This window comes from Hemitrygon akajei, chromosome 18 (assembly GCF_048418815.1).
Source record: "Hemitrygon akajei chromosome 18, sHemAka1.3, whole genome shotgun sequence".
NCBI classification, from domain to species: Eukaryota; Metazoa; Chordata; class Chondrichthyes; order Myliobatiformes; family Dasyatidae; genus Hemitrygon; species Hemitrygon akajei.
This window is the reverse complement of record NC_133141.1, coordinates 15,287,565-15,301,127: the sequence shown is the minus strand read 5'-3', so window position 1 is coordinate 15,301,127 and position 13,563 is coordinate 15,287,565. Positions and strand designations below refer to the sequence as shown.

Below are 13,563 nucleotides of genomic sequence, written 5' to 3'. Positions count from 1 at the left end.
GGCTGCCAGAAGGGCTTACTCAATGCTGTATCACCCAATAAATAAAATAAACTTTGGTTTTGCAACTACATAAAACATGAAATAAATTAACAGTGACATTGGAGCTTATATTTATTTATAATCACTTGGAATACTTGCAAAAGCTAGGAAAGGATGGGAATAGGTTTCCTATGAGGAAATTGCTGGTTTTGCTTTAGTCCAGCTGCAGTACAGATCACAGCCTTAAGAAATGGCACACTCCGGAATCAATTTTAAATGCACGCCTGAAGCACTGGTTCTACTCACTGCATTATGAGTTAGTATCAAATACACTGTAACTTGCACTTGCTGCCCCACTATGGCTTAGCCAGCCCACTCTTCAGCTGTTTGGCAAGCTTTCTTTACAGTATGGAGATGCAAACAAATGTGTTGCAGTTGACACTTGTCCATCAATTGCCAGGGTGGAGTGGGTTTTACTGTGATTTTATTAATTATTCTGATTGTAACACAAGAATATTTGTGCCCGCAGTCAGCTTTAGTATATAGTTGTTGCAGAACTGTTTTAAGATACATCCTCGGATGCATGGAAGTGCAGGATGGGGTTGGTGCCAGTGGGCCAACACTTGGCAAATGCAGTTTGATGTCTTTAATTGCAGAGGAATAATGGAAAAGATAACACTGTGCCATTTGCTTCAGGAAAGGAATTTGGAAATCCTTACAATAAAATCCTCAAGATTTCACACCAGTTTCTCACTGGGATAACGAAAATAATGAGATGTTTGATAGTGTAATCGAGGGAATGGTGTGCAGGTCACAAGAAGTTACCTGGTAATATACAGATTGCTCCCAAGAGCCACCCCTTTCCTTTTTCCCATTCAAATGATTGTGTGAAAATAAAGGAATAGCCTTAACATCTCTAAGAGTAGGCATTGTGATGATTAGGGACGCGCTGAATGCTCTATGGCGCCGTGGAGATTTTCTACTGTATTTCCAAAGAGCACAATATTGTGCACAAGAATACAAACAACAATACATACTCTGTTGAATAACTTCCAATCACAGCTTTTGAGCAGCAAATAACAAATAGGCACCAACATTTCTAAATTTCTATTCAGTAATAGTCTGATATCATGAATGCTTGGTTTAAGCCAACAGCAATTTCCAGCCTATATCTTCATCTTCTCTCACATATTTTATCCTAGATATACTTGTGGTAATTTGTGTACACATCAGTAATGTCAGACCCCTCCCCCCATGAAGTGCAAAGATGTATTCCAGTTACTTGGGGCTTCATTTGTTCTTATTGCTATGGGAGAACTTCACTCTATGTCTTTCTCAAATACAGATGCTCAGGAACTAACCATTGGAAGATCTCAATGATAGTCACAAAGGTGGAATGATTCCCAAGGTAGACAGAAATGGGTGCATGAACCATCTACAGCTGGTATCCAGTAACATTTCCAAGATCTACAGATTGCTAAACTGCCTCAAACTGGATGTCAATAGGCTTTTAATTTCAATTTGTATAAACGTCTTAGACAAGTTGGTAGAGAGATTCAATCACAATGATCTTAATGAAAAAAATATCTCTGGTCTTCTAGGTGTTATAGTAACTTCTTTGCTCACCATCTCCAAGTTGCATCCATCCATCTTAAGTGAGATTCCACAGTATACTGTACGTGGTGCAGCTTGATCACTATCTTGCACAATGGCTGAATACCTTATGACCCATTCTCTATCATAATGATTTACAAATCCCTTGCCTGATCCATCTGTGTCAATATTTTCCCATTTTTCTTGTAATGCCTTTGATTATTTTGTATTGCTAAAGTTTACTCTAAGTTATGCTTTTCTTGTGATCGCAAGACCCTGTTGGACATTGATGTGGAATGCTGCAAGTCTGGTTACCTGGTTTATCAGCGAGAACTTGGCCTCAAGCTGAGGTATCACCTGTTTGCAGCCGTCCAGGAGGGGGACACTGGAGTCGGTGCTGGGGGGCATCAGAGCTGCCCTCAGTGTTCACTCGGCAGAGGACAAGCTATGTTGTGTTCGGCAGCAAACTGTTGCAGCGTTCATGGACTCAGAGACTTGGACTGTGTTCTTTTTTTGTGTGACTGTCTTGTTTGTGCTCTGCACATTGTGCGGATGGCGGGGGAGCTGCATGGCATCGGTCATAGTAAGGATTAGGCCTTGGGCCATGGGCCATGGTGTTGCCTGTTTCAGGCCATCCAGGGAAGTTGGTGAGGCCCTCAGTGTTTGCTTGGCAAAAGACAAGTTATATTGTGTTCAACTGCAATATTCATGGACTCAGGGACTTGGACTATTTCTTTCTGTGTGACTATTTTACTGCTGCCTTATATGTGCCTTGTGCTGTGTGTCACTGTTAGTACTGCGTTTTGCACCTTGGCCCCAGAGGAACAGTTTTGTTCATTTGTTTTCATGGGTATTCATGTATGGTTGAATAACAATTAAACTTGAACTTGTTAAAGAACATCAGGCAAATGTTGCCTGCCAAAACAATGTTCCCTGGGGGTTTGTGCCTATTACTTCCATCTAATTAACTACCCTGCTATTTTGCTATCATCTCCTGATTGAACTAAAGTGACCAACATGCTGTCTCAGATCATCTATGAAAAAGACAAAAGATTATCTTAACATGGAGCCCTTTCATCCAACCCTTACACACTTTGTGCTTGCCTTTACATAGATCCTTTAGTTCAAATCGACCAACTAGAGTTTGATGGCAAGTCTTTTTTCTTAGGACACTTTGATAAAGGTTCTACTGAAGTTGAAGCAAGCTGCATTCTGCCATAGTATCTCTGCTCCCTCAGGAAACTCGATTAAATTATTTGGGACTTTTACTAAAGTCTGTACTCCCTTTTCATCATCTCCACCAGATTCTTGCCTCACTGCAGAAATTAGGTTATTTTTGCATCAGTTTTGTTTAAGAATTCAAAAATGCAGCACTGCACCTTTTAGAATAAAACAAAATGCTTCTGTAAGTATATGACTCACCGTAACTCCACACATCACTTTGGTGGGTGTATCTTCTAAAGTGGATGCTCTCTAGTGCCATCCATTTAATGGGCATCTACAGCAGGCAACAGACAGACAGACACTCAACAACAAAGCAACAACAGGGTGGGGCAATTTTTATAACAATGAACACTGATGTTTGTCTTTATGGCTCTAGGCATCGGCAGCACGCAGCAGCTCAGCCATTTTCTAATTCACAGTTCACAGTGGTTTTCGGTTCAGTAAAATGACCAGGCAGAAAATCCAGGGAGCCTTGAATCACATGAAGTTTCTATGAATGGGAACTTTAAAAAAAATTACACACAAGACTAATTTACAAGCCCAGTAGGAGGCACGTGGCCTTGTGTTTTTTGTAATATGGTGATGAGGCACATAAGTATGTTTCATTTAAAAAAATCTGTAAAGAATATATACCAAACTTCTGATCCTTGCAAGCATTGAATCCCTCAAATAATACGGAAACATTTCAGATCTTGGATCAGTTTATCAGAGGTTGTTGCATCTGTTTTCGTTGGTTATCATGTGATCTAGCTTGCTCAGTTAATTCATCTCCTGATGCACCACTGGAACAGTCCATGCCCAAAGAGAGGAGTGACACAATTCTGCTGATTTAGAAAGAGATGCAGATTTGGTTCAGCGATGCGCTGACCTTGTATTTTGCGCCTCTGAGGTTCAGCTCAAATCGATGCAATTGCTTTCCCTGTCCTTTTAATTACTAATTTCACGGCAGAACATGTGTCCCTACTTATGCCTGCTTGAGTCAGGAGCCAGTTTCAGCAATGTAAAATTTGTTCTTGTGCAAGCCAGCCTTCACTATGTTTAATAGGAGTGCAAATTTAAATTTGCAAAGTTCATTTTGCGCAGAAATGTTGGCATGCCTACATTGTATGAAATATTCTTTCCCAATTTACAATTTGTAAATTTGAGGTTCCCAGATTATTGAAACAGACTCATGAAGAGATACTGCTCTTTTCACATGGCTGCTACATACATAACAGAGAAAAGCAGAGCAAAACACTGGATGCATAAGTAATGAGCAAAGGAAAAATAAGGCAGTTCCAGATAAAATATGAGCCTTGCAATTATACAATACACTATCTCTTCACTCAGAACTGTCTAAGCAGTTACTTCTGCTCTATAGCTAAATGTAGCTGCCAATTTGCGCACTGCAAAATGCTACAGATGCTGACGAGATAAATGGCCCATTGGTTGGTACGTTGAGCACTGGGGGAGTTCCTGCTCTGTGTTTAATTAATATATGAGATCTTTAATGTCCAATTGTTGGTGAACAATCTGCTCTTCACTCATGACTAATATTTGCGCAAAACCAGTTGTACAAGATGGCTCATACAGTTATGGAGAAGTGCTGTAGGTGCTTGAACAAAAACAAATAGTCTTTGCTGAAAGAATAACAATTGTGCTGTTGAGGCAGAGGATTAGCCATGATCTTATTGAAAATCAGAGCAGGCTCAATGGGCTGACAAGCTTCCTCCTGCTCCTTTCCTTTTGTACTTGTGAAGCTTGCCCTGAAGAAAAATATTCCCATCCAGTGAATATGATTATTTTATTTTTAAAGTAATTTCCCTTCTGAAAAACCACTTGCTTTTGAAATGGGCACTATTTGGGAGCAGGAACCTTTTCGAATATCACTAATAAATTAAGTTAGGTTTCCCTGATGTATTGAAACCAGCATTTGTGGAAGAATGAATTTAATATTTTCTCCGTAGTAGATTACTTAACCAAGATGAAAAACGACGAACCTTAACTTCATCGAAGAAATACTTCTTTTCATCCAATGCCAAAAGGTTGGTGATACCAAAGTCTGTAATTTGAACATGGCTAGAGGATTTCACCAGTACGTTTCTGGCAGCCAGGTTCCGATGAATCATCTTCTTCTCCTCCAGGTATCTCATACCCTGTGGTAATAATATTAATGTGTTTAACTAGATCATACTGTATGTAACTGTAATCACTCACCCAATAGTCCATTGAGAGAAATGTTCTCCACCAAGGGTTTATCAGCAACTTATCTTCACCAAGGCTATGCATAATTCTTGACTTTTGCCTAACAAAGAGTCAAAATATGAGGTCTCACTTACCTTGGCAATCTGAACAGACCAGTTGAGAAGCATTTGAGACTGGATAGTTTCCTTGTTTTTGTGGAGGTACTCAAGGAGAGAGCCAAGTGGCAGGAGCTGTGTGACTATCTGGAGTGGTGCTCCAGGACAGATTCCAAGAAGCCGCAGTACATGATGGTGATCCAGACTGCCCACCATCAACATATCCTACAAGTAAAATATACCATTAATTACCAAGTACAGCATAAACCAATAGTAGGCCTCTTCTGTGGCAAATTATAGAGATATAACTGGTGAGCTATTTTCCCCAGTAGTTGTTCACCTCCACAGATCTCCACTCAAAAGGCAAGGAATAAGAGCCAAATTCAGTCAACCATTAACTTTCACAGATTATCCTCGCCCTCTCAAAACAGAGAGAGCCAAACCCCTTCTTGCCCATTGGCCCCACTCACTTATCTCCCACAAAGTGAACCTTCCCCTAATGACACACTGTACCAGCTCACCCCCAACCACATCTAGCTGGAACTCTACGCAGTCTCACACTGCCTCAACATCAACTTTGCTGTAAATCAACTAATTTCTCTGTGCCGTCACTAGTGCCAGGAAAAATGCACAGAGAAGGCTGAGGCAATTGTAACATCAAAAGAAGATCAAGAAAACCCCATATGAATGAATATTGAGAAGGGGCAGCTAGAGAAGGGGCAGTGTTGGATCTTCTGTTAGGGAATGAAATAGGTCCGGTGATGGAGTTATGTGTTGGGGAGCACTTCGGGTCCAGTGGTCACAATGCCATTAGTTTCAATATAATTATGGAGAAAGATAGGACTGGACCCAGGGTTGAGATTTTTGATTGGAGAAAAGCTAACTTTGAGGAAATGCGAAAGGATTTAGAAGGAGTGGATTGGGACAATTTGTTTTATGGGAAGGATGTAATAGAGGTCATTTAAAGGTGAAATTTTGAGGGTACAGAATCTTTATGTTCCTGTTAGGTTGAAAGGAAAGGTTGAAAGTTTGAGAGAGCCATGGTTTTCAAGGGATATTGGAAACTTGGTTCGGAAAAAGAGAGAGATCTACAATAAATATAGGCAGCATGGAGTAAATGAGGTGCTCAAGGAATATAAAGAATGTAAGAAGAATCTTAAGAAAGAAATTAGAAAAGCTAAAGGAAGATACGAGGTTGCTTTGGCAAGTAGGGTGAAAATAAATCCAAAGGGTTTCTACAGTTATATTAATAGCAAAAGGATAGTGAGGGATAAAATTGGTCCCTTAGAGAATCAGAGTGGACAGCTATGTGTGGAGCCAAAAGAGATGGCGGAGATTTTGAACAATTTCTTTTCTTCGGTATTCACGAAGGAGAAGGATATTGAATTGTGTAAGGTAAGGGAAACAAGTAGGGAAGTTATGGAAACTATGACGATTAAAGAGGAGGAAGTACTGGCGCTTTTAAGGAATATAAAAGTGGATAAATCTCCATGTCCTGACAGGATATTCCCTAGGACCTTGAGGGAGGTTAGTGTAGAAATAGCAGGGGCTCTGACAGAAATATCTCAAATGTCATTAGAAACGGGGATGGTGCCGGAGGATTGGCGTATTGCTCATGTGGTTCCATTGTTTAAAAAGGGTTCTAAAAGTAAACCTAGCAATTATAGGCCTGTCAGTTTGACATCAGTGGTGGGTAAATTACTGGAAAGTATTCTTAGAGATGGTATATATAATTATCTGGATAGACAGGGTCTGATTAGGAACAGTCAACATGGATTTGTGCATGGAAGGTCATGTTTGACAAATCTTATTGAATTTTTTGAGGAGGATACTAGGAAAGTTGACGAGGGTAAAGCAGTGGATGTTGTCTATATGGACTTCAGTAAGGCCTTTGACAAGGTTCCGTAAGGAAGGTTAGTTAGGAAGGTTCAATCGTTAGGTATTAATATTGAAGTAGTAAAATGGATTCAACAGTGGCTGGATGGGAGATGCCAGAGAGTAGTGGTGGATAACTGTTTGTCAGGTTAGAGGCCGGTGACTAGTGGTGTGCCTCAGGGATCTGTACTGGGTCCAATGTTGTTTATCATATACATTAATGATCTGGATGATGGGGTGGTAAATTGAATTAGTAAGTATGCAGATGATACTAAGGTAGGTGGCGTTGTGGATAATGAAGTAGGTTTTCAAAGCTTGCAGAGAGATTTAGGCCAGTTAGAAGAGTGGGCTGAAAGATGGCAGATGGAGTTTAATGCTGATAAGTGTGAGGTGCTACATTTTGGTGGGAATAATCCAAATAGGACATACATGGTAAATGGTAGGGCATTGAAGAATGCAGTAGAACAGAGTGATCTAGGAATAATGGTGCATAGTTCCCTGAAGGTGGAATCTCATGTGGATAGGGTGGTGAAGAAAGCTTTTGGTATGTTGGCCTTTATAAATCAGAGCATTGAGTATAGGAGTTGGGATGTAATGTTAAAATTGTACAAGGCATTGGTAAGGCCAAATTTGGAGTATTGTGTACAGTTCTGGTCACCGAATTATAGGAAAGATGTCAACAAAATAGAGAGAGTACAGAGAAGATTTACTAGAATGTTACCTGGGTTTCAGCACCTAAGTTACAGGGAAAGATTGAACAAGTTAGGTCTTTATTCTTTGGAGCGTAGAAGATTGAGGGGGGACTTGATAGAGGTATTTAAAATTATGAGGGGGATAGAGAGAGTTGACGTGGATAGGCTTTTTCCATTGAGAGTAGGGGAGATTCAAACAAGAGGATATGAGTTGAGAGTTAGGGGGCAAAAGTTTAAGGGTAACACGAGGAGGAATTTCTTTACTCAGAGAGTGGTAGCTGTGTGGAACGAGCTTCCAGTAGAAGTGGTAGAGGCAGGTTTGGTATTGTCATTTAAAGTAAAATTAGATAGGTATATGGACAGGAAAGGAATGGAGCGTTATGGGCTGAGTGCGGGTCAGTGGGTCTAGGTGAGAGTAAGTGTTCGGCACGGACTAGAAGGGCTGAGATGGCCTGTTTCCGTGCTGTAATTGTTATATGATTATATGGTTATTCATTGGTCAGGAGAAGTACATTAATAGATGTGGAACCAGAGGAGAGTTATTTGGAATTGTATATGAGTTTCCACATAGAGCAATTGGAATTTTATACATTGGACTATAATAGCTTAATGGTGAAATTACCAGATTAGCATTCAGAGTTCCAAAACTACCAGTTTAGAGATACAAGATAAAACTCCACCATGGCAGTTGGGGATTTTAAATTCAAATAATTAAATAAATATGTTTTTTTTGGCGGGGTGGGGAAGCTGGTCTAAATCTATCTGGTTCACCAAAGTCTCTCAGGGAAATAAAATCTGCTATTCTTACCTAGCCTGGGCCTCTCTGTGACTCCAAATGAAAATTAAGCTGATGCTCCATCTGCCAATTTGTTGATACAAAAGGTCCTTCTTCAAAGAAGAGGTGGAGAGTTTATCTTGGCCAACATGATTGACTCTTAACTCTCCCTCCCAGTTCAGGGACAATAAATAATGGACAATAAATAAACATGACAACCATATCTATTCCTTTGGATGATTAAAAAAAAGGCTGACCTACCTCGTTCACAGTCCTTGAGGTCTCAGAGCAATGTCCTTCCTGCAAGACCTTGATGGCCACTGGAATCTTCACAGACTCACCCTCAGGAATCCAGAAACCCTGGAAGCAGAAATCTCATCAGATAGTCAGGAATAAAGGTAACTCGGATGGACCCACATCAACACCGGATCTGGCTCAGCTCAGCACTAACTGGTATCTTAGCTTTATGTCAATCTTCATCTCACCAAAGCCCTTTCTAGTGTATTATAAATTCTTCCCAATAAGTAGCAACATATATAAATTAGTAAATGAATACCTGGTTTTATTCTACCGCCACTATCTGCTGACAGCATTTTGTTCTATGGTGCCTTACTTGAAGTTATTCAAACTAGGACCACTTTTTGTGAAGAGATCACACTGCATTAGTGTGTGCCAGCTGAGGTTCAGTGGGTAGCACCCACTCCTCTAACTCAGTAGGTAACGGCTTTAAGACCCACTCCAGTATCTTGAGTGCAATAAAGCATTTTGGCATTCCAGTGCGATACCAAGGGAGTTCTGCACCCTCTCTCAGAGAAAACATTAAACTGAGGGTCTCCCAAGTGGATACAAAAGATACTATATAGTACTTTTGTTTGTCGAACTTTTCCTCAATATCTTGGCCAATATTTATTCCTTAACTAATATCATTAAAACTGATGATCTGGTCATTTTCACACCACAGTTTGTAAGAGCATACTGTGCACAAAATGGCTGCCACATTTTCTACTTTACAGCGGTGACTCCACTTTAAAAAATGCCTATGTACTTCAGGACCTTCTGAAAGGTGCCACAAGTCTTTTTTTTTACAAATTCCAGTTCAGCGCAACAGTGCACCACAATCAATCTCAGCATCAGTTCCAGTTTGATCATGTGACTGAGTCTGTTAAACAATAAGATACTGGTGGAGTGTGCCATCCCTGAAGAATTATTTTCCCCATCAATGGTGAGTTTTATGCTTTGACTCCATGTTGTAAGTTTGCTTTTGTTACAGCTGGCACAGTAGCATAGCAGCTATGTTAACACATCGCTTTACGGTGCCAGGGTTTGATTCCCACCATTGTCTGTATGAATTTATACGTTCTTCCCGCGACTGTGTCGGTTTCTTCCGGGTGCTCTGGTTTCCCCCCATGTGGATATGGGTTAGTGAGTTGTGGGCATGCTATGCTGGTGCTGGAAGTGTGTTGATACTTGTGGGCTGCCAGCACAATCCTCGCTGATTTGATTTGACGCAAACAACCCATTTCACTGTGCATTTTGCTGACATTTCACAAATAAAACTAATCTAGATCTAAATCTCATCCTTTGGATCCAGCAAAGATTTTCATCCTTAAACAGCTTTTTGATTTTTGTTTCTGAATGCAAAACTGTCCATCACTGAAAATTATGACTTTAAACTTCAGCCACAATGGTAGTTAAAATTCATCAGTCTTAAGTATCATAGGAATACCTCAGCAGAATTCAAAGACTCAAGAACAGCAACATTGTAAATTTACCTTATCCTGTGGCAGTGACTCACACCTACTCACCTTGTACACTGTTCCAAATACTCCAGACCCCAAGACCTTTATTTTGCGTAGTTCCGTCTCTTTCAGAATCCGTGTGTTCACCTGATTGGGTGAGTCGGCAGTGGGATCGAGGGGATCCAACAGCTAATGAGAAAAAAAGCAAAATCACAAATACAATGTATTATCCTAATGGTACTGGTGCTAAGTGTGATCAATCTAATTTGATTACACATAGAAAAACAGAGGACTTTTCAAAAAGTGTCCAAAATTGATAACGCTTCTTTGGACGTCTTCCTAACTGCTAAAGCAATCTCAACCCTCTGAACACTTCCCATCCTGGACAACTTCTCACCTCTGTCTCCAGGTATCGCCGCATTGCCCTCTTTTTCCGAATGATCTGCCTTCTCCAGTAAACTACAGCCAGCAGCACCACAATTGTCACAGCCACCAGTCCTCCAACAATTCCTGCCACAATGTGGGGGATTTGTCTGCATTCAAAACAATACAAATCAAAGCAGGTTGTGTCCCACACACTGCTGCATGTAGGTCATTCTTTTCCTTCCCAAAATAAGAAAGTCTACATTATAGTTAGAACAAGGATAGCTACATTAGAGCTTTAAAGGTCACATCAGTTGCACTGCAAAACAAATTTGCAAATTAGAATTTGAAAAATGGACTAAGGCTGCACAGTTCAGTGGCACACTGTATTGCATTCTAATGTCTGCAGCCAAAGAGTTATAGAGCACTATAGCACTGAAACAGGCCCTTTGGCCCATCTAGTCTGTGCTATAGTGGGCAATTTACTGTGCGTGTCAGCTAGCTATCACTAATGAAGAGGAGTGAGTGTGAGAAGGAGAGAATGCTTGTGAAGAGAGAGAGAGCAGGGAGGGGAGGGAGTGTGAAGAAGGACAGGGCACAGATAGAGAGGGAGAGGGAGTGCAGAGAGAGACTGTGCACTGGGAGAGGGAGCACGCGTGTGAGCATGCAAGCACACATATCTGTCCGCCATGGTGCGATCAACAACTCCCTCTCTACAACGTTATTCTACATTACGACAATCCCTGCCGCACACAGGAATGTGTGAGGTGGAGAACTTTAATTCAGTTGATTAAATGTGTCCTTTAAAGCTCTAGGGAAAAGCAGAATGAAACCGAAGAAAAAAAACACAGGGATCCTAATACACAGCAAACAAGACATAGATGATCTAATAAATTGGAATTTCCTTACTGAAGGGGACAGAAAGCTTTGCTGAAGAAATGCTGCTTGATCCAGAAACATCAGTTTCTTACCCCTTGTTGGGTGAGAATATTTGAATTGTCACAGCCAAGTAGTTTGGAGCTGTTCAGTGAGACTGCTCCATTTCAGGTACAACCGTTACTGGATCGGATACATTACAACCAGCTCCCTCTTTCTGTGCCTAAATAATACTTAGCCCAGTGGTGGTATCAGCCATAGACAAATTTCTGCCCTATTGAGTCTTCTTATTGGAAAAGGAGCCAGCATTCGGTCCATCTCTCTGCAAAATCTACCATTAGTCCCTGCTCTCTTCCCATTGATTTATAACATTTAAGTAGGTATTCCAGTGCCCTTTATTTTCTGACTTTACTGTTACATTCTTCCATTTAATTTTTGGGTCTCTCTTCAGGTTGCATTTATCATCATAGTTTAGAGAACTAGGAATTATTTTCTCCACCTATCACCTGCCAGCTTGTACTCTTCCCCACTCCCCACCTTCTTATCCTGGCTTTTGTCTCATTCCTTTCCCATCTCGGCCCAAAACGTTGACAGTTTATTCCCCTCCAGAGACACTGCCTGATCTGCCAAGTTCCTCCAGCATTTTATGTGTGTTGATCATAGAACTAGGAATTATTTTTAGTATTAAATCCTGACTATGAAAAAATGTAATAATTCCACTAGTTGGCTCTCATTTTCATATTTAAAATATGGTACCAATTATGACACAACCATTACCACAAACTATATTTCTGTAGCACCTTTCAAACGTTAAAACCAAGATACTGTATTGATGTGTCATCAAGCAAAAATTTATTAACATATTAAGATAGAGGCAGAGGTGAAAGTATGCTGGTACAAGCCGGTACTGTATTCTGTTGACAAAGTGCCAGTAAGTTCTGTTTACAATATGACCAAGTCAATGAAATATTTATTTTCATCTCTAGATATGAAAGGAGGGAAAAGAGGTAAAGGGGCATACGTGTTAAGGGAGAAAATTATTGAGCCTAGAAGTAGGGCAGCTGAAGAAATGGCTGCCAATACCAGACAGATTAAAATTGGAGATCAGTATTAGCCAGATCTTGAGGGGTAAAGGTTGTGGGGGATGAAGGGATAATTGAAATAAAGAGGGGTGAGGCCAAAGAGAGATCAAAAAAAAGAATGAAGGAAGCCAGATGATTTTTAATGTTGGAAGATGGTGGCCTCAATGATGGTAAAGCTGCGTGCCTCTGTGCCAAATATAGCGCTAAGATTTAGGGTGTAGCGAGATCATGAAGAATTAAAATACTGCCTCATCTTTGTACAAAATATTCAGTCATGAACAATGCTTCACAAGTTTCTCTCACATGCCCTGTAACTATCATCTGAGGAACATCTTGTCATAGGTTTTGCAAGGCTCCGAGAAGTGGTGATTTTTCCACTGGCAGTGAAAAGATTTGAACCAGTCAGGCTGTAACAGGAGAAGTGAACAGTCATGATGTCTTCAGCAAAGCTATCTGTTTCATTCAATATTCAAAACGTTCAAGATTTCATACATGTGGTTAAGGATAGACATGGTATTTGGCACTGTATATTGCACCATGAATGCTGCTTTTAACTCCACACAATGGAGAAAGGAGAGAAGTCAAGCTTCCCCACAACTCTATTACATTCCACCAGATGAGTCAGAAGGCTGGGCTATTATCAAAGCCGTTCTGCAAAGGTGGTGTAACAGAGGAGGATCGGCTATATGGCCTCATTCATGCCTTCCTCTGGGAAGGTGACATTGGCTATTTCTTTAGCAGAAGGGCACCACAGTGTGAGGGAAATATATACACATGCCATCAGTTGGGACCAGAGCACTTTGCAGCACCTTCACTGGTCGGCTTTAAGTTTCCAAGTTGATATCTGGTGCAATATAGCAATGTTTCCATCCTTAACCATTAATTCATATCCAACGCTGCACTCCTTAAGTCACAGTCACGCTGTTAGTGAAGCCATAAGTACCTCACCTGTAAAGAACACTCTGTTGTAATTGAAACTATGACTAGTGTGAATTTAGATTGTCAAAAATGCAGTAAAATCCATTTTTCCCCCTCCAAGTTCTCCCCTCAGGATGGAGATCACCAAGAGCAACTCAGATCCAAGAT

At 40.6% G+C, this 13,563-nt stretch overlaps 1 protein-coding gene across 2 annotated transcripts in view; it reads right to left on the bottom strand.

Moving 5' to 3' along the window:
* The window catches only part of LOC140741132 (receptor tyrosine-protein kinase erbB-4-like), a 138,778-nt gene that overhangs the window by 20,465 nt on the left and 104,750 nt on the right, over positions 1–13,563 (bottom strand). For both annotated transcript variants that reach the window (XM_073070942.1, XM_073070941.1), the window contains exons 17-22: positions 10,554–10,689; positions 10,223–10,345; positions 8,679–8,777; positions 5,115–5,300; positions 4,776–4,931; positions 2,995–3,070 (exon numbers count right to left, since the gene is read on the bottom strand). In XM_073070942.1, coding sequence (XP_072927043.1) covers positions 2,995–3,070; positions 4,776–4,931; positions 5,115–5,300; positions 8,679–8,777; positions 10,223–10,345; positions 10,554–10,689 — 776 coding nt within the window. The remainder of the gene's footprint in view (positions 1–2,994; positions 3,071–4,775; positions 4,932–5,114; positions 5,301–8,678; positions 8,778–10,222; positions 10,346–10,553; positions 10,690–13,563) is intronic.